At 43.9% G+C, this 17,828-nt stretch overlaps 3 protein-coding genes across 5 annotated transcripts; all 3 read left to right on the top strand.

Annotated features, from left to right (window-relative positions):
• Window positions 1–639: 639 nt before the first annotated feature.
• On the top strand, window positions 640–6,965 carry fads6 (fatty acid desaturase 6). Its single transcript, XM_041067416.1, has 6 exons — window positions 640–1,103; window positions 2,665–2,831; window positions 3,486–3,666; window positions 3,866–4,053; window positions 4,861–5,040; window positions 5,184–6,965. Exons 1-6 carry the CDS (start codon window positions 842–844, stop codon window positions 5,331–5,333), a joined length of 1,128 nt encoding a protein of 375 aa, XP_040923350.1. The 5' UTR covers window positions 640–841; the 3' UTR covers window positions 5,334–6,965.
• A 448-nt stretch (window positions 6,966–7,413) lies between these two features.
• trim16 (tripartite motif containing 16) lies at window positions 7,414–13,800 on the top strand. Of its 3 annotated transcripts, XM_041067207.1 has the most exons (8): window positions 7,414–7,743; window positions 8,036–8,737; window positions 8,819–8,855; window positions 11,035–11,130; window positions 11,519–11,752; window positions 11,917–12,088; window positions 12,456–12,551; window positions 12,655–13,800. In XM_041067207.1, exons 1-8 carry the CDS (start codon window positions 7,643–7,645, stop codon window positions 13,251–13,253), a joined length of 2,037 nt encoding a protein of 678 aa, XP_040923141.1. In that variant the 5' UTR covers window positions 7,414–7,642; the 3' UTR covers window positions 13,254–13,800. The 3 variants fall into 3 exon arrangements, with proteins under 3 accessions (XP_040923141.1, XP_040923140.1, XP_040923142.1); XM_041067206.1 differs by having other exon boundaries at window positions 7,416–7,743; window positions 8,036–8,855; window positions 12,655–13,799; XM_041067208.1 differs by having other exon boundaries at window positions 7,419–7,760; window positions 8,036–8,855; window positions 12,655–13,797.
• Window positions 13,801–14,077: 277 nt separating this feature from the next.
• tvp23b (trans-golgi network vesicle protein 23 homolog B (S. cerevisiae)) lies at window positions 14,078–17,769 on the top strand. Its single transcript, XM_041067209.1, has 7 exons — window positions 14,078–14,158; window positions 15,346–15,422; window positions 15,638–15,782; window positions 16,084–16,173; window positions 16,368–16,493; window positions 16,997–17,125; window positions 17,215–17,769. The coding sequence occupies exons 1-7, from the start codon at window positions 14,147–14,149 to the stop codon at window positions 17,239–17,241; spliced, it is 606 nt and encodes a 201-aa protein (XP_040923143.1). The 5' UTR covers window positions 14,078–14,146; the 3' UTR covers window positions 17,242–17,769.
• The last annotated feature ends 59 nt before the right edge of the window (window positions 17,770–17,828 follow it).

Raw genomic sequence — 17,828 nt, forward strand, 5'->3', positions numbered from 1 at the left:
TAAGCGGAGCTGTCAGACAGCCTGCTCGTCTTATGTTCCCTTCTCTGTGCTATCTGCTGTCGTTTGGAGTGAAAAATACACACACTGTATATTTTAAAGAGCACGCTGCAGTCAGCATGGCCTCAGGCCCAGAACACTGGCCTCTCCCCAGAAAAAAAAGCAGCACTGACACCAGATATATGCACACAACTCATGTGTGCACTCACCTACACCAACACATGAACATACCCCATCTATCAGGGCACGTTCCTGCACACCAGCATCTTTTTTCATTCCAAACCGTTCCCCAGTGCAGAAACAACTGAACAGCCACTGTTAATCCACTCCTCAGCCCTCCTTTCTCCCTCTCCTTTCCCAGGACATTTGCCAAGGTTACAGAGATGGGAGGGGGAGAGGAGCTGACACAAAGAAACACGGGGGTGGGGGGGGTGGGGGTGAACGACATGCAGAATGTATGAGACACTGAGCTGAGCAGCTGCAGTTTTCTGTGGCTGCCTGTGTGAGGATTTTGGATCCATCACATCGCAGGGCAACCTTACATCTTCGGGCCGTGGGACATTAAATTCCTCTGCTGCCGGACTGCATCAGGAGTCAGCTGATGGGGGGTGGGGGGGATGAAGAGGAGGGAGGAGAGGGAGGAGGGTCCACGAGGCTCTTGAAGTAACAGGAAGGGGGCTGGGCTTCTCTGACAATGCTTCAAGCCAATAAAGACTTTCGCAATGCTAACTTTGACCTGCAGACTTTACACTCTGAGTGCAGGGTTTAGCACCGGCTGCTTGCAAGAGGACACAAAGCACATGGTGACTTTATTCTGAGCCGGTTCATCAGCAGAGGAACTGACATGAAGAATGTACCGGAGGAGTGGAGGGAAAGACGGGAGGAGAAGATGGGGGAGATGTTAGTCCAGAGGAGAGGTGACTCAGAGTGCAGCGGTGAAGAGATGAAGGGAGAGAAGAGGATGAATGCAGGGCCGGGTGGTGAAGAGACGCTGATGATGGAGCTGACGAGGCTGGTGCAGAAGATGGTGAGAGAGAGCAGCTGGTGGGAGAGGAGGGGGATCGATTGCAGCATCCTGGCAGCAGCATTCCTCTGCCTGCCTCCCGGTAATACTCTGCTCACTGCAAACTCCACACAGCTGCTGGGATCAGGGTTACTGCTCTTTATAGAAGAAAATTCCCACATCTTGAATGAAGTTAAAATGTAAAAGTATACGTATTGTTTCTGTTTATCTTTAACAACTGTTTTCATTATTAATTAATATACTGAATATTTTCTCTACAAATGTTGATTATAATGACATCTTTACAGTGCCTGGATTTATTATTTTTCTTTAATATTTAATGATTATCAAACTCGTGGAGCTGCAGCTCTTTCTCACCGTCACCCGTCCGTCCAACACTGCTGTCACAACTGGTTTCCACATTCACCGTATCCCATGGTTCCCATGTATCTGGGTCACTGGTGGTCAGCGACCGACCTCAATTAGGACTGGTGTCCATTGTGCCTCATGTCACTCGATCATTGGAACTGACAGCTTTTAGCAGCACCACAGGGCACCTGCTTCAAGCCTGAGTTGTAGTCTAGACTTGTAGATGTGTCTGCACTTAATACTGCTTACTACTGCATTCTTAATGCCGGGGCAGCAGCAGCAGCTCTTTGATAATTGCTTGCCTGTGAGTTTTCCTCAGATGAATCTGTTCCTGGTGAAGAGATGTCCACTTCTGAGTTGAATTTAGTTGCAGAGTGAGGCTGTGGTGGCATCTGTCACTGTGTATCACCGAGCTTGTGACTTATCACCTTGAAATAGAAGGTGCAGTTTATTAGCACCATTTTATTTGGTTTGGAAGAGAACATGTCACCTAAAACCTGCTGTGAAAGCCAGCCAGAGGCGTCACTGCAAGCCGGCGCTGCAGAGTTATTTAAGTTAAAAAGCCAGTAACGGGGAAACCTTCCTGAACAACAGATACGTGTAAATAATAATAATAAATAAAACTGTAAATATAACAGTGCACAGTGATGCAATCACACGAGGATCCCCATATCTGCTGAAATGGTGTCAGACACAAAGCAGCACAGTCACCTCCAGAGGAGGATAAAGTTTCCTTCTTTCACCTGATCTTCCTGCACGTCATGGCTGAAGTCACGCTGCTGCTGCTGCACACAGCACCGTGTGTTTATAGCCACACAGCAGCGTTACTGTGGGGACGGCAAAGTCGGTCAGTCGGTCTGTTAGGTCCAACACTTTGGCCCAGATTCAGATCCATTTCTCAGCAACTGCTGGGCCCATGTGCTCAGAGAAGCCAGGGGACCCGTGGGCCAGAGCATCAAAGACAAAGATGACCAAAAACAGACGGAGACGTCCAGTCCTGTCGGCCTCGGCTGTACACTGTACGCTGACTGCCTGGAATGAGATACTGTCACGCTAGATATTCACTTTAACATGCACGCATACGTTTGCAAAAGAAAACTGAGGAAGTGAAAAGAAAATGTGAAAATACAAGTGATGCAAACATAAGCAACAAAAGACTGATTATTATGTGTATGAATATTCTTTATCAGTGATAATGCACTGAGTCCTTTGCCGAGGTCAAGGCACCAGTGGCTCATATTTTAGGATGTAGATGCAGGCCAGGCGCTGTTGTTAACTCGAACCCTGTCCTGCAGCCTTCCTGCTGCTGTCCTCCTCTCAGATCCTGTGGTTTTCAGCGGGTCTGCTGCTGATGGGCGTAGCTCACGCTGTCATCACCGTCAAAGGGACACATCTGGCCAGCCACGGGGCGCTGAGCGAGTCGCAGGCCTGGGGCAAGTTCTGGGCCATCTTCTTCATCGAGGTGAGATGTTCAGAAATAAACTGAAGATTAACATTAAACACCTCAGGAAAGGCTTATTTTTGAGCTGGTAGACGTGAGAGTGGCATCAATCTTCCCATCGAACTTTCAGCAAGAAGACAAGATAAGTGTAAACTATTCCTTTAACTTCAAGCCGTCAGTGGAGCCGCTCAGGGTGAGGCAGGGTGAGGCAGGGTGAGGCCTGGAGCTCAGTGAACCTACCCTGAGTAAATAAAGATGAAAACTAAATAAAATAACGTTATCATTTACTGCTAACCCATGTATGACTGTGGAAAGAGCAATATTTACAAGAGTGAGTTCTCATCCTGTAAATCAGGATATTAAACCTGTGTTTAATAACCTTTCACAACGTCAGGACCAGAATAATCAATTGAGTCAACTTTTGAACCCGTGATGGCTGAAGATGTGGATGTTTACTGAACGTTCAGTGGCTCCTCAGGTAAACAACAAGTCATTAGCTTCGCTGTTCTTTGCCTCCGGCCTGTTATTAGCTGTTTACCAAAGCAAATGGAAAAAACAGAAAACTGTGATGAAGTCAGTCAATACCAATGTTGACTTTTCTGCTTGATTTTTTTATTGATTGTTGCATCAGTGATGGTTTTCATAAACGTGTGTGTGTGTGTCTCATCCCCTCAGATCTGCGGCTCGTTCTCAGCGCGAGCCGGCGTGCAGGGTCACATCAAGATGCATCATGCTCACACTAATGTCATTGGCCTTGGTGACTCCAGCGTGTGGAAGGTCCCCTGCCTGCCTCGTACCATCTACCTGTTCCTCGCTCCCCTGGCTGTGCCGATCATCACTCCACTTGTTGCACTCGGTAAGAGTGGACCAAACGCAGGCACATGGTTCAGGTGTTTACTCAGATATTTCAGCATCAGATGTGATTATCAGAGTAAAGTTGAGACAGACCTTTTACCTTCTGATCCCGCTCACGTTCCCGTGTTATCTCGCCTCTGTCACTCAGGCGTGGGTTTATTCTCACACGTGTGTTGGTTTCTGATTCTCTGGTTTTGCAGCTCAGCTCAAAGGACACTCTTTGGTCCACATCCTCAGGACCATGCTGATGGTTACACTGGGCCTGTATTCACAGTACTGGCTGCTGATCCACGTCTCCGGCTTCACGTCGCCTCTCAGCGCTTTGCTCTGTATGCTCGTCTGCAGAGCAATGTTCTCTGTGCCATATATCCACGTCAACATTTTCCAGGTGAGAATACCTGCTGTACTGCACATGCTCAGTACGTGTTCTTTAAACAAGACAAGAATCTGCAGCCATGCAAGCAGCTCTGTGGGGCTGAGCTGAGGCATTTGCTTTAGGAAGGTTGTTTGTTGGGAAAAAATAAAATAAATTCACAGAAAATTCACTCAGCTATAACCAAGCACACACGTTCACCTCTCAGTTTCAGTAAAGACCCCTGTCAGTGTCCTTTCATGAGGGAGCCTCTTGTTCGGAGCCTTTTGAGAAAGTCTTGTTGAATGCAGCTTTGTGTTCTCATAGATCAGACCAGTCAGTGAACTAAAGGGATAAAAAGGAACAATTCATGCATGATTTTCCCAGATGGAGCCTGAGTCCTGCAGGTCATTGTGCATTGTTCTGATCAAAGTGTGTGAAGGTGGATTAGAAAACCCAGGTTCTTGATGTGGAGTCGAGGATCTAACAGGGGGAAATGTTTGTTCACTGTGGGGGGGTCAGGCTGAGAACCTGCTCTCTCCTGTCTCCTGGTGCTGTTGTTGGCTTCTGTCCTGTCTTTTTTCCCCCTGAACTTTCTGTTCCCCTGTGCTTTCTAACCGAGGATAACCTTTGGTTTGGCTGACTCTGGCGTCTCATTTGAAAGCAGTTTGTGCTAAAACTCTTCATAAAGCATACAGTATTTTTTTTTATTTTGTATTTATGCAAGCAGTAGCCTAAAACCTCATCATCTGCTGAGGAAGGTTGTGTGATATGATCAAAAGCTTCTCTCCAGTGTTCAGCTTACCGGGACTGTGTGTAACTGTATGCTGCTGTAATTCGCAGCACATCGGCCTCCCCATGTTCTCTCCGACCCGTCGTCCAAAGAGGATCTACCAGATGACCCACGGAGTCCTGAACCTGCCCCGTAACCCTCTGCTGGACTGGACCTTTGGACACTCGCTTATCAACTGTCACGTGGAGCACCATCTCTTCCCCTTCCTGTCTGATAACATGTGTCTGAAGGTAGGAAAACAAAAAGCAGGGTTAAAGAGTTCAGATGTTCACACGTGTTCATGTTGGTGGGACAGAGAGGAAGCTGCTTCACTGTCCAGTACAGATTTCTTTTTCACTAAACTCTCTGTGTCTCTCCTCTCACGACTGTCCAGGTGAAGCCTGTTGTGTCCAAGTATCTGACTGAAAAACAGCTTCCATACCAGGAGGACAGCTACCTCTCTCGCCTGGACCTCTTCTTCCACAAGTACCAGGAACTGATGGTATTTGCCCCCCCGATCACAGAGCTGGTTGGGGTGCAGTGACGAGGATGAGCCGTTCAGACTAATAACTGCTGCTGTTCACAAGCACAAGCTTCAGTGTTTAGGTGCATTTCTGTGCTGACATGCTACGACCTCCACAGTCCAGGTTTGATCAGCCTCTATCATACATGTCAGACTTTGAATCAATACACTGACACACTAAAGATTCCTGTAGTTTGCTTTGACAGTAGGAGTTAAATTAACTTCATGATTAATTTTATTATATCAACCAAACAGATAAGCACAAAGATAAACAATCGATCGCAGCTCTAATTACAGCTCTTTAAACTGACCTGAGGTCTGTCTCATGAAGCGTGTTCAACTTTAACCTCTGTCTGTGGTTCCTGGCAGTTACAAACTGGCTCCTGTAACTCTGTGTTTAACAGTAACACACAACATCAACAGATTCAGAGGATCAGATTCAGTGAGATACAGAGAAAGAGCTGGTTCCCACTCAGGACAGTTTCTGGACGTCTTGGAGCCTCAGACTGAGACGGATCTTTTCATTCTAACATGTTTTAACCATGACAATAATTTTATAGTGTTTTGTTTAAACTAAGCTTTGTTCAGCTTTGTCTCAGTCTATCAACTGAAGTATCTCTGCATGAACACCGGCCTCAGCTGTGACTTATCCTGGTTTTTGATCACATTCAGATACAGATGGAGCATAAATAACATCAGGTTTCAGCTCATCTGTCCGGCCTGTCAGGCTCTCACAGTCTACGGCATCGTTTACGGCTCCTGACCACATGTGATCCAAAATTCATTTTAGTTCTATTACTGATTATTTCTGTGCCACATGGTACAACGTGCAGTCCTCTCTGTGTGGATGTTATACGTCCGTACAGAGAGGATGTCAGTGTGGATCTGCTGCACGAAGGATTCATACAGACACTCATTAACCTGGTTCACCTGCTGAACTGTCTCTGCTGTTAAATGAAACTACTGATCAATTTAACTACTCACTGATGTTCATTTATGATATTTACTTTGTGGCTCTGCTGTCACTTGTTCACAGCGCTGTGCCTTCGGTCTGTAACAGTATCTGGGGAAAACCTGCTCTCTGCGGGTCTGGCCTGCAGCAGTAGTTGCCTTGGTAACCGGTAACTAACGCTGCGGCTGGTTAATCCACACAACCTGCTTTGTGAGACGGGCCCCTGTTTTCCTGTAGTGACAGATGGACACAGTGTTGAATCTGACGTGTCCTCACTCAAAAGCACGTCCTTGGCTGCACTGTAGTCACAGTTCATCAGGGCAAAGGTTTTTTAATGATAATAATTGTAACATTCATTTTCATCAGCATTGTTTTATTGCCTTTATGGACACACTGTCTCATATAACCCAGTCTCCAAACATCTGTCCACAGTCAGCTGGCCTTTGAGTGACATTGTGATTGAATAAATTGTGTAGTTATACACATTAATTTAAACTATCTGTAATTTAATTGAAACCTGTCGATGGTTATGATTGAAACTGACTTAATCACACAAAGTAAAATTTACAAACTCCTGCTCACATATTTAAGAATTAAAACAATTTATCATATTTGTTTTTTTGACATAAAAACATGTACAAATGTTCTATAAATATAAAAGCTGTAATGGTGCTACATTATTTTTAGCCACTTGGGGGCAGCAGCACAAGCTATGAACTCTGCATTGAAATGGTGAAGGTGTCAGCAAACAGTCTTTACTCCTCCAGAAGAGCAACAGCATTATTCTCATTTAGAGTCTGTTTCTTGACACACAACCAATATTAGTTGTTCACTTTCCTTTTAATCTGGTTTGATTTCCAAGAAAGCAGAATGTCAAGTGAATTCAGTTTATTTACAGACAACATTTTTTAAAAAAGCTGATCTAAATGTTTTACAGAGAGTTGGGATTAGGAGATTATTTGGTTGATGATTACAATCAAATTGATAAATGATAAATAGAATCACAGCCAAAATCAGGAAAACTGAATAGGAAGGATAATTTAAAAAAAACAAAAACAAAAACAGAACAACAGTGGGACGGTGGACATCAAATCCATGCCTCTGATTGGCTGAGCAAACATGTGATTACTCACATGACCACATGAGAGCTGCTCTGAATGTTACTGCCACATGTAGCTGTGAGTAAATGTTCCTCATTCTTCACTTCAGTAAAGAACCTTCTGGATGTGCATGAGAGCAGCGTCCTTCAGAGTGATTCTCCGGCTCTGGTCACTTGGTGGCAGCGTCTGCCCTCAGAGTCTGGCCTCTCTGATTCATTCAATCTGCCATCTGCTCTGGGTTTTCCACTTTAACTCTGGAGCAGCAGAAATGCTCACACATGGAAGAGGAAGTGCGTGAACAGACAAAAGGCTGCAGCGATGATTTCCTGAGGTTTATCAGTCAGGCTGCAGCAGATACAACCGAGCAACAGTGCAATCAGTGAGTTCATCAATGCAGTGAGTAAAACATAATCTGTAGATAATCCAACTTGTAAGTGCAAACAGTGTATGTGGGGAAATGCAACTCTACACCTCTCTGTTCTCAGCTCCACCCTGTGGACAGGGGCGGGCAGTGATTGTGTGTGTGTGTGTGTGTGAGTGTGGGGGTGTGTATCACTGTTTGCTGGCCTGGCTGTCTGATTGCATGTGAGTGCTGAGGGGGCGGATAACATTTAGACTGAAACTATGAGGCCTGGGACTGACGTTCACATCATCTAGGTGTGGCTTCGCAGGCTCCTCTGTTTGATCCAGGAACTGCCGGCTGACTTAAGTGGCCGAGCCAGTTTTTTCAGAGAGTATAAGAGAGTGGAAGTGAAGCCCGGGAGAAGGACTGGAGACATGGCCGATACTGCAGCTGTAGAAGAAGCTCCCATCTCCGAACAGCAGCTGTGTGGCATCTGCTCAGGTGTGCCGAGCGGGGACAAGCCGGCGGACTGTGGTCACTCTGTGTGTGGCTCCTGCCTCGGGGACAAAAGTAAAGGATGTCCCGAGTGTCTTCAAAGTCCCGACAAGCCTGAACCTGCTGATGGTCTCAAACAGAACGGAACAGAGGCTGAATCTCCGGTGATTAACAGCAAAGAGGAGCAAAATCAGGACTCTAAGACAACAGAGGAGGCCAAGATCCAAGACGATCTGAAGGAGTCTGAGGACCCCGAAAAGCCGGAGGAGGAGAAGAAAGAACCAGAACCTCAGACGGACGAAGAGGTGAAAAATGGAGCAGAAGAGGAGGTGAAGGAGGAACCTTTGGGGCCCGATGATGTGGTGTGTGACTCGTGTATCGAGACTCCCTGCAGGGCCCTCAAATCCTGCCTCACCTGCCTGGTATCGTACTGCGAGGCCCACCTCCGGCCTCACCTGGAGAACCCAAAGTTTCAGAACCACCGGCTGGTGGAGCCGCTCAGGGACATCGAGAGGAGGACCTGCGAGAGCCACAAATGGCCCCTGGAGATTTTCTGCTGCGCCGATGCCTGCTGCATCTGTCAGGACTGTGTGATGGAGGACCACAGGGGCCACAACACCATACCTGTGGTGGAGGCTCGCAAGCAGATAGAGGCAAGTGTTCTCAGATACTGTTCTCTAATATTCTCTGTTATTTTCCTTTAATTAGAGCAAAACTAACATTTCCTTCTCAGAACACAGGCCCAGGGAAAAAAATCATCTGGAATGGAAATAGCTGCTTAGCTGCTTTTTTTATCTGACATTCAGCTTTGCTGAGTGTTTGTCTTTTTTATTTATTTTTCGATATGTGGCAAAGGTGGAGTCCACCACAGTCTGAGCAGACACGTGAGGACATCAGCAGAACAAAGTCATGAGCAGTTTGATCTCACATTTAATCCTTCAAATCACATTCACACTGGTGCTTTCACGTATCGGAGAAGAGATATTTATAGCAGTGTCTCACTGAGCGACTTTGATGGATGTAACCTTCAGCACCAGTGGAGAGGGGATGATCTGCGTCTCCAAAATGCATCACAGTTGTTCTCACACGTCATACATCACAGCTCTGAATACTTAACTTAATTAAAACAGTAATTTTGGACTTTGATATCCACTGTACAGGTCAAATAATGTGCTCGACCTGTTTGATTAACAGCATTGTTTGGTTGTGCAGCAGTCTGGAAACTCAATACTCGGATCTATTTAGCCGCTCTGACGCAGAGAAAGCTCAAAGTGTCATTTGTCTTCCTTTCAGACAGTTCGTGACCGTCAGGTTCAGGAATTCCAGGCCACATTCCCACAGAGATCTGCAGCTTTTAGCCTACACCTGTTATTTGCAAAGTGTGTTGTAGAAAAACCTCCAACTGCTTCATTAGAGCTGTAAAGCAAACACTGCTGATAGGCTCAAAGTGTCAGTGAAGCTGTTTGGAAATGAAGGTGAAAATATCACAGCTGCTACTTTAACATTGAATGCTGAGAGTATAAATAGAAAACAAGGGGGAAAATAAGAATAATGAAGTTTAAATGAAACCAATGCTGCTGAAGAAGAAGAAGTGAACTTTCAAACCTTTTCCTCTAACACTTCCCTTTCAAAGATATTTATTTCCATAGGACAGACACCAACACCAAGAAAAACATAGAAGACAATAGAGTGAACTAACGTCCTGTTCAGAGCTCACGTTCCTCCTCTGCTTTTGGAGAACTCTTCACATAACTCACAGATCAGTTTTGTTTCATGCTACTGTCCATTAAAGGGGTTTAAATTTAATTAAATCCAATACATAAGCCAATAAACTGCTATTAGCATTACATTTGAGTCACACAGGTGACGATCTGTTTCTCTAAAAGATAAATACCAGTGATGTTTGAAAAACCCAGAGGTTCATTTAACAGTTTTAAATTTTGGTTTACATTTTTCAAACTGAGCAAAGAAAAAACTACTTCCTGAAACACCTTCACATCAGAGATAAGAGGTTAAACGACCTTCTGGGTTTTTGTCACTGAGTTTTCATCTGTTTCCTGTGTGCCTTCAGATCACAGGCAGGAGGCTGCCACAAACCATGGGTACTTCATGTCTGTGGCAGCTCTCTGACGCTGATGCCGTTACGTTATAAACAGTGACAGATATTTGTCACTGTGCCAAACAGAGGAGTTTGATGTACCTGCTCAGCTCTGTGGTGTTTCTGGTGACGTCAGCTGTCGGCAGCCTCAGCTTTGGCTTCAGTTACAGTTTGGTTTTCTTTAAAATGTTATAAAAGCTGATGCATACAGGAGCTGGGAGAGAGGGCATCCTGGGCCCCTTTTCAAAATCACTTCTACGGACAGTATATTATTAGTACATATTTTAGCTGTGGGGTATTTGTATAGTGCTTTTACAAACTTTAGGTTGATTCATTTTAAGGTGGACTTGATGGCCCGTCACACTGTATGAGGCAAAGGAAACACAGCGTTCCCCTCAGGGTCTAAACTTCACAGAAAGGTATTCTCCGTGAGCACCAGGTTCAACTCCAGAGTCGCCTGGACCTGCCCGAGGAATTCAGATGTGAATCTAGAAACAAGTCAATGCTTTGAAAACGGCAAATATCAGAGTGCAGAGCAGAATGTGTAACTTTTGCGTAAAGCGGGGGAAAATAGGAAACAACAAAGGTTTTGTGAAGAAAGAGAACAGAAGTTTACATTTGCAAAGACGTGTTCTTTCCTTCTGTTAAGATCTGGCATATTTTCAGTATTACAGCATGGTTTGTGGTTTCTGCGGGGAGACGTGCTGAAGTCTGCTCTCTCCTTATTCTCACAGAGGGAACTGAGGGAGAAACAGACTGAGATGGTGAAGACGGTGACAGCAGCCGAGAACGCCATCAACAAACTTCAGCTAAACACAGTCTCCATAGAGGTAAACACGCTGTATGACTAATCTCAAACCCCACCTCACTGTGTGTGTGTCACAGGAATGTCACAATAGTTAAAAAAAAATGAGTTGGCGGTTTCTATTTTTGTCTGGAGAACCCTCTGCCATGTAAGCCCCAGTGATGCCACCCAAACCTGACAGGTTTCCCTGAGGTGTGGAAGGAAATTCCTGTTTTCATGTTGTTCTGGGTGGTGATGAGGCAACAAAGCATCGCATCAGTGAAGCTGCAGTCACATAACATCATCATGTGATCTGATGCATTGCCAAGCTGTTATATGTCACATGACTTCCTCTCTCAGGATGTAAGGAGACCTCAGTCCATACCATGTGATGTGAAATGATGAACTAAAACTGAAACGAAAATATTCCGCAGCAATCGGTGACCGAGGTACGAGCAGTGATCGAGAGCCAGTTTGAGGAGCTGCAGGCGGTGGTGGAGAGGGCCAAGAGGGAGGTCACGGAGATCTTGGAGGGTGAGGAGAAGCAGGCGCTGAGGCAGGCCGAGGGCATCCGGGTTCACCTGGAGCAGAGGTGCACTGAGCTGAAGAAGACTCAGGCTCAGGTGGAGAAGCTCTCCAGAAACAAAAATGACGTGGATTTCTTACAGGTAACCACCAGGAAATCCTCATGATTTCTCATGATCATCTAGGAAGCTGTGAGGGAAATGTGATAGAAATGTAAATAAGTTAACAAGTGTTAAATTTAAGTTTTTGTGGTACAAAAAAATCTTAGATTTTATCTTTATTTTTTAAATCCTGGTTTGTTTTCTAGGAGTATTCAGAGTGGAAGAAAGAAGCCACTGATATTTCTCTGCCTGGGGTCTACATCGGCCTGATGGATCGTCTGAATTCCTTCAGCCGTGTGATCTCTGAGTCCACGCAGGAGCTCTGTGCCTCCGTTGTGTCTTCATACATAGAAAAAGTTAAAGAGACATGCAAGAATGGTAAGAACAAACAGCACAGATGATGCTGCCAGGGGCAGCCGTGCTCCAGCAGTAAATTACAGATGTACAGACAGAACAACTGGGCGTGTGAACACATGTTAGGAATTTTCTGCCTGTGTGTCATTGTTGTGGAGCTGACCTGATATAACATGTGTCCAAATGTTGCCTCACTGCTTGGATAAGAACATGTGTGCTTCATGAGTCACCTCTTTTTTGTGTAATGCCAATCATGTCACCTACAGGAGCAGAAAAACAGCAAATACTTGTTTCCCTCGATGCATTTTGTACCAACTGAAGGGAAATGGTTCATGAATAAATCTAAATCGTGTTGTTATCAGACACTGAAATGTATTTTCTTCCCTTACAGACAAAATGGGAATAAAGACAACAGTTCATGCCATCGTTGCAGCGAAACAGAACATGATGATACCAGATCCACAGACGCGTGCTGACTTCCTCAAGTGTAAGTAAAAAAAAAAAAAAGAAAAATGCTGGTTATGATCATGGTGACCTCGGTAATGATAACATTCCTGTAGTAAACTAATATTTAGAAATTCCTCGCCCAGATGCCGCTCCCATGAGTTTCGATGCGGACACGGCTCACAAGTTCCTGCGTCTGACGGAAGAGAACAGGAAGGTGACTAACACCACACCTTGGCAGCATCCTTACCCCGATATACCTGAGCGATTTGACAACTGGCGCCAAGTTCTGGCCGCCGAAAGCTTCTACCTGGGCCGGCACTACTTTGAGGCAGACATCGGCGGTGAGGGCACTCACATCGGCCTGACCTACAAGAGCATCGATCGCAAAGGCGGAGAGAGCAACAGCTGCATCACCGGAAACAACTTCTCCTGGTGTCTTCAGTGGAACGGACGCACCTTCTCCGCCTGGCACAGCGGCGTGGAAACGCCTCTCAGTGTGGAGAAGTTCACTCGTGTCGGGGTGTACGTGGACTACACGCGAGGCCTCCTGGCTTTCTACGGCGTGGAAGACACCATGACGCTCATCCACGAGTACAAGGCAGAGTTCCTGGAGCCCCTTTACCCGGCGTTCTGGCTGTCCAAGAAGGAGAATGTCGTCGCCTTGGTGGCACCTGGTGAACCATTACGGCTGAAAAGCCCCTCACCTCCGACCTCACCTGCAAACGGAGCTGTTCTTTCATAAACAGCAGCACAGACACATCTAGACGTCTGTTTGTCCTCAATGATCCGAGGGTCATTTCAACAGTTTGAGAGTACTGTTGCATAAATTGTTAACAATAGACTTATTATGAATTTGTTTACAGTCCATCATTTTGTTGCCATACTGACATAGTAAGCTGTTTATCTCGAGCACATTTCGGCTCAACTCATGTTTACACTCCGGTGTATGTTTGGGACTCTGTTACTGTACTTCTCATCGCACTGTGAATTCAGAAATGTTAAATTTTTTCCGTATGCAAATAAAACTTTGTGTCTTCATTTGCAAAAGAAAAAAGTTCCCCGCACTTGTAGCCTAAATAGTTTCACAGGGAACATTTGGCTTTTGCACGGCACTGACAACATCAGAGGTAGTCAACGTTGTCCTGAGCATAGTTTATCATTGACAAGCTACCACTGATATCCAAGATGGCGCATTCACGGCTTAGCAGGGCCTCAGACATGTACGATTCATTTATCATGATCTTATTTATCAAGAGCTGTGCAAAAGTCTGAGGCACTTCAGATGTTTAGATTCCCCACAGAGCCGTGATCCAGGCACCTGAATCTGCACATCTGAAGGTGGCATTGTAATATACCATACAGTCTATGTACGATAATACACTGTACACAGGTGCAAAGCGGGAGGATAGTTTAATGTCAGTGTAAAATGATATAACAGTATGACTGCACCGTCGTTGTGTTTAATAATAATATGATAAAAACACTCCAATCAAAAATATTATTCGACTATTAAATTAAAAACCTGACGTTGCGATGACGTAGCGATATACGTGGCACGCCGTGGTCACGTGATTTTCAGTGTACAGTGACGCGGAGCTGAGCATGTAACCAGGAAGAGCCTGCTCGAAATTCAACATGATAACAGAAGTAAGTGACGCCGTTTTTAAGGCTTTTACCTGTTAATGTGTCAAACAGCCAACGCAGCGTCATGTAACAGGCTGGAAACTGGCAGTGAAACGAGTTCAGCAGCACAAATTACTTAGCATCTGAGGTGAACGTCCGTCGTGCTAGTGTTGCTAAGTAGTTAGCATGCTAGGTTTAGTAGCTATTTACACCCCTGCGCCGTTAACTTAGCTTCACCTTAACGCCCACAAAGCCACACAGTAGTGCCGTTTTTCTTCTGATAAAAACCCACAAGAGTGTGAGTGTTTGTTTTCGGCTCGTAGACGTGCGACCAGACTCTGCCACCGAGGCAGCTAACGCTAGTTAACGCTAGCTGACGCTAGCGTTAACTAGCGCTAGCTAGCGTTAGCTAACGTTAGCTCCGTTATTTCTGTGCCTCATCGATACAATCATCAGACAAAACTATAAACTCGCCAGTTAAACCAGAGACAACGATGCTGCTGCTGAGAAACCTGACACCGACTCGTTGTGTATTAGTCACATTTAATGAAAGTTAGCAAATGTTTTTAAGTGGTTAACGCATTTAGCATAACGATATTATAGCTGTAAGCAGATCTGTTTTAGTGCTTATTAACTTGTTTGTTAACGTGTAACTCCTTCTCCTATAAGAGGAGGCTGCTGCATGAACAGTATTGAAATGACTACACAGTAAAACACTGTTGTAATAATATAAAGTATGTTTTCATAGCAGAAGCTATACGTGTGGATAAATACTGAACATTAACGAAAACTTCAAATGTTCTTACATCTGCTTACAAACACGTTATTGTCTGTTCTCTATTAAATGTTGTTGTGTTTATGTAAGTAGAAAGTAAGGAAAGTAATACTTTATCCCCCCGTACAGGCAGTGTACAGACATTTAATGAATGGTTTATAATAAACAGTAATGTAGTTGCACATACTTTAGTATTTGCCAGCATATAGTGTTGCTCAATACAGAAAATCAGAGTTTCTGAGCACAGTGTTGGTAGTAAAGTGGTGCGGTAATTTTAATTAGTACATTGCAGATTCTTGATTTAAACATGCTGTTATTGCTTAAGCTCATGTGATCCATGACCAGTCCATATGTAAACAGACGAGACTTTAGTTGAGATGTTTTTGTGGACATGTGTGTCTCCAAGGGTTAAGTATCTTCCTTATTGATCCCTCAGGATACCAATGATGAAGACGTGTCTCTGTTTGATGCAGAGGAGGATGCAGGGAAAAGGTCAAAGAGGACAAATATTAAGTAAGTTTACAGAAGACTCAAAACTTTTTCTCCGTTTCTCTCAGTACTTGTTGTGTAGTTAAACAAATCATGTAGATAAGAAAATAATCGGCAGATGAATCGATGAGCAAAATGATTATTAGTTGTAACCCTATAGTTCAGTATTAACTGTATTTCTACCACGTAGGTAAAACATGCTGCACGCTGCATTAAATGTGTTAAAAATCTGTCTCCAGGCATCCGGTGGCGTCCTTCTTCCACCTCTTCTTCAGAGTTAGTGCCGTCCTCGTCTACCTGCTCTGTGAGATTTTCAGTAGAAGTTTCATCGCTTGCATGGTTACAATCATCCTTCTGCTGTCATGTGACTTCTGGACAGTAAAGGTTTGTCTTTTACTACTTTTACAAGATAAATTTTCTCCGTTGTAAGACGAGGGATTGTTTTCACTGTAACCAGTTCTTCACTGCATAGTAAACTGAATATCTTTGGGTTTTGAACGGTTCATCACACAAAGCATTTGAAGACAGAAAATTATAAAGGACTTTTTCTCTGTTTTCTGAGTTTTTATAGGCAAAATTTTGAATTGTTTGAGAAAATAATGAGCAGCTTGATTGATAATGGGAATAATTGTTTTTTTTTCCTCAGTTCCTCTTTAAATATTGTAATGAACATCCATGTTTACAGAACATCACTGGGAGGTTGATGGTTGGTCTCAGGTGGTGGAACCAAGTGGATGATGATGGTCGAAGCCACTGGGTGTTTGAGTCGAGGAAGGTAAGATGCTCCTTTGCGTGTTCCATGTTGCTTTTTGTGCTTTGGTGTTACAGTAATTGTAGTTCTGAGTCTTTAACCTTACACAATACTGACCTTTTATACTGTATGGGGGTGATTAATGCACTTGTTTACTGTCAGCTGGCCTTATGGTATTTGCAGATGTCCTAACTGTGAGAATATCCTGTTTTCTTCAGGGTACTGGGAAGCAACCAGCCTCAGATTCAGAGTCCCGAATCTTCTGGCTTGGGCTGATTGTTTGTCCGGTCATCTGGGTCATCTTTGCCTTCAGCACCCTCTTTTCTTTCAGGATTAAATGGCTGGTAAGTCCTCAGATGTAAAGGATAAAACTAGCATCATTTTGTCATTTTTATATTTCAACAAATCTCATAATAAGAGCAAAATTAACGTGTTAACAACAGGATACTCAGTGTTCTCTGACTTCCCTAACCTGCCTGTGGCCCTCAAATCTACTGCCTTTAAAAAGTCTCAGTAATTTCCTACAGCTAATGTATAATTACGGTAACATGTCAGAAAGGATTGTGTTACCTTTACTTTATCTTTTTAAATTGGTCTGAATAAAGTCAGCCCGAGTCATTGAACCAAACTAACTCATCAGAACGCTTTATGAATCAATACTTTCTACTTATATGTTTCTTAGAACTTTTCCCTGCATAGATCTTACAAACAGATGTATTTATATCCCGTCACTCTCTGATGCAACACATAATGAATCACACAAACTGATGACACTGAAGAGAAACATAGAATAATGTCAGACTTGCCATTGTTGTCAAATTATAAATGTCTCTATTCTTCCAATCAGCCTGTAGTGATCATGGGTGTGGTGCTGCAAGGGGCCAACCTTTATGGATATGTGCGGTGTAGAGTGGGAGGCAAGACCAGTTTAAAGAACATGGCAACAAATTACTTTGGACGACAGTTTCTCAAACAGGTGACTTCAGTTTTGAGTAAAACACTGAATGGTTGTGTTATATGTTGGTTTTCCACAAAGTCCTGATGTATGTTGTTTTTCTTTTGCAGGCGCTTTCTAAAGAAGAAGAATCGTAGAGTTCAGCTCTGCGATTTTAATGTTTGCATTATTCTTAATGCTACAATATATATTCTTTTAGCAAGTGGACACATAGAAAAAAATGTTTTTTTTCACCACACAAACTGAAAATAACAGACATTGATTTTTTTTTCTTTTTAACATAATGTTTGATTCAGTCCCAATAGAGAGAGTTTCCACAGAGAGGTCAGAGGTCAGATGTCAGAGGTGGTGACTGTTTTCCATAACTGAAGCTCAGCAATAAACCCTCACCGACTTTAACTGATCCTTCAGCGTAAGTGCATGAGTGAAGAAAAGGGTGCAAGTGTCTCAAGTAGTCTCACAGCTCCCTCAGATATCTTATTTAGTTTTTTTCTTTGCCTTTTAACTCCAAACTTTATAAAATGGATAAAAAGGAATATATGGTTTCTGAGAGACAAACTTCTTTGTTTGTATGATAGACAGTAACAGTGTAAAGTATTCCAGGAGATTTGTAAATATGTAAAGAAACTGTGCAACATCATCTTTAAATACATTTGTAACATTTTTCTGAACAGTGTGTTAGTTTTTATTTATTCAAATACTTTAACAACTTACAAACAAAAAA

Source organism: Toxotes jaculatrix, chromosome 21 (assembly GCF_017976425.1).
Source record: "Toxotes jaculatrix isolate fToxJac2 chromosome 21, fToxJac2.pri, whole genome shotgun sequence".
NCBI classification, from domain to species: Eukaryota; Metazoa; Chordata; class Actinopteri; family Toxotidae; genus Toxotes; species Toxotes jaculatrix.